Source organism: Sinocyclocheilus rhinocerous, unplaced genomic scaffold, assembly GCF_001515625.1.
Source record: "Sinocyclocheilus rhinocerous isolate Xijiao unplaced genomic scaffold, SAMN03320098_v1.1 scaffold1312, whole genome shotgun sequence".
Lineage (NCBI taxonomy): Eukaryota > Metazoa > Chordata > Actinopteri > Cypriniformes > Cyprinidae > Sinocyclocheilus > Sinocyclocheilus rhinocerous.
The window spans coordinates 546,035-548,162 of record NW_015639805.1 but is presented as its reverse complement, the minus strand read 5'-3'; the positions used below and the strand labels follow the sequence as shown (position 1 = coordinate 548,162).

At 36.4% G+C, this 2,128-nt stretch overlaps 1 protein-coding gene across 3 annotated transcripts in view; it reads left to right on the top strand.

Moving 5' to 3' along the window:
* Positions 1–950, top strand: part of LOC107752140 (transient receptor potential cation channel subfamily V member 4-like) — a 26,775-nt gene extending 25,825 nt beyond the window's left edge. For all 3 annotated transcript variants that reach the window (XM_016568023.1, XM_016568021.1, XM_016568022.1), the window contains one exon: positions 461–950. In XM_016568023.1, the coding sequence (XP_016423509.1) occupies positions 461–573 (113 nt within the window). In that variant the 3' untranslated portion in view covers positions 574–950. The remainder of the gene's footprint in view (positions 1–460) is intronic.
* Positions 951–2,128: the final 1,178 nt, after the last annotated feature.

Here is a 2,128-nt window from a genome sequence, read left to right as displayed (position 1 = left end):
TCTTACACTCCAAAAAATGCTGGGTTGCTTCAACCCAACTTTGGGTCAAATATGGACTAACCCAACTTTTGGGTTAAAAATTTAATGTAAAAATTTAACCCAACGGTTGGGTTAGTCCATATTTGACCCAAAGTTGGGTTGAAGCAACCCAGCATTTTTTAGAGTGTAAGATTTGCATCGGTGCATCGGCATAAAAGTTAACGATGCGATGCATGGATTTAATAAAATGTCCATCGGGTACAAGTTGGCATTTGTATCGCAATGCATCATTTCTAACATATTTGCATAGGTAAAAACCAATTTATTTATATATAATTATCAGTATATGCACTACTAGGTGATGCATTGGCTATGCATTATAGCATGAGCCCCAGTTATGGAGATGCACATCCCTAATACACAGAAATGTATGTTTGAAAAATCAACTAACAAATATAATTTCTCGCCTCTACTCCAACAGATCGCTGGTCCACTGTCGTCCCAAGAGTGGTTGAGCTGAACAGGGGCTCCAGAGACCATATCGTAGAGTTGGAGCCTCTCACAAGCAGACACAGACACAAGTCTGAAAGCTAAAGCTGAACGCTAAGGACTTAACAGAGGGTCAAGCCCTTGAAACTTTTATTACTGGGCAGACAGTTATGTATTTTATAAAAGCTGACAATAGTTGTAGAGTTTTTCATCACTATTGGGAGAACAGCTTCATATATTATGACTTTTAAAAGTATCTTGATTGTGTTTTACATGTATATTTGGACCCATGAGACACTCAGGAACATATTTGATGTGTAATATTGTAGTGTTCAATAGATTTTATAAAGATTTTTTTTTTTTCATTATTATTTTGATTAAAAAAACAACACTCCACATGGACTTGGATTTGAGTATCAGCGTATATTTTAATCAATAATCATGTCAGATTACCTCAGTGTTAAATGTGCCTTGTGATAAATTACAGTCACAGACACAAGTCTGAAAGCTAAAGCTGAACGCTAAGGACTTAACAGAGGGTCAAGCCCTTGAAACTTTTATTACTGGGCAGACAGTTATGTATTTTATAAAAGCTGACAATAGTTGTAGAGTTTTTCATCACTATTGGGAGAACAGCTTCATATATTATGACTTTTAAAAGTATCTTGATTGTGTTTTACATGTATATTTGGACCCATGAGACACTCAGGAACATATTTGATGTGTAATATTGTAGTGTTCAATAGATTTTATAAAGATATTTTTTTTTTCATTATTTTGATTAAAAAAACAACACTCCACATGGACTTGGATTTGAGTATCAGCGTATATTTTAATCAATAATCATGTCAGATTACCTCAGTGTTAAATGTGCCTTGTGATAAATTACAGTCCTTTTTTTAATGAAAAATATTGTTATTCTTTTGTTATATTGCCAACCCATAATGGAAAGACAAAAAATGCTTCTCTGATTTGGCCTTTGGCTTTGTTTTGTAATAAAGGTCATGTAGAAAACAGATGTGGCACCCACACCAGGAGTGTGCACAACGCCAGACAGCAGCAGTTTGCTATTTTCACCTCAGTATGCTAGCAATAGTGTGACACTGAACTTAATTGGTGTGATGGTGGTAATGATTTAAAGCGACCCGTTCAGTTTAGAGGTTTCTTATTTCACTGATTAACCCATGCCAAAGGACACAATGGCACATATTGTAGGGGAACTATTTTATGCATTTTTAATTTATTTTTTAACAGAGTACAAAAGGCATTGTCTGTATGCTGTAGTACATGATTTTTTTTTCCCAAGTCTTTTTTTGAAGTCCATGAAGTGTGATTTAGAGCAGTGGTTCCCAACCCTGGTCCTGGAGGCACCCCAACACTGCACGTTTTGCATGTCTCCTTAATCAAACACACCTGATTCAGGTCATCAGCTCATTAGACTCCAAGACCTGACATTGGTGCGTCAGAGAAAGGAGACATGCAAAATGTGCAGTGTTGGGGTGCCTCCAGGACCAGGGTTGGGAACCACTGAGTTAGAGGACTGGAACAGGGAACTGTGTTTTTGTTTACAGGCCTGATTTCCACACTCTAGTCATTTCAAATATCCTTTATATTTTATTAGACACTAAGTATAGTTTAGGTATCAAAGGAATGTACAGAA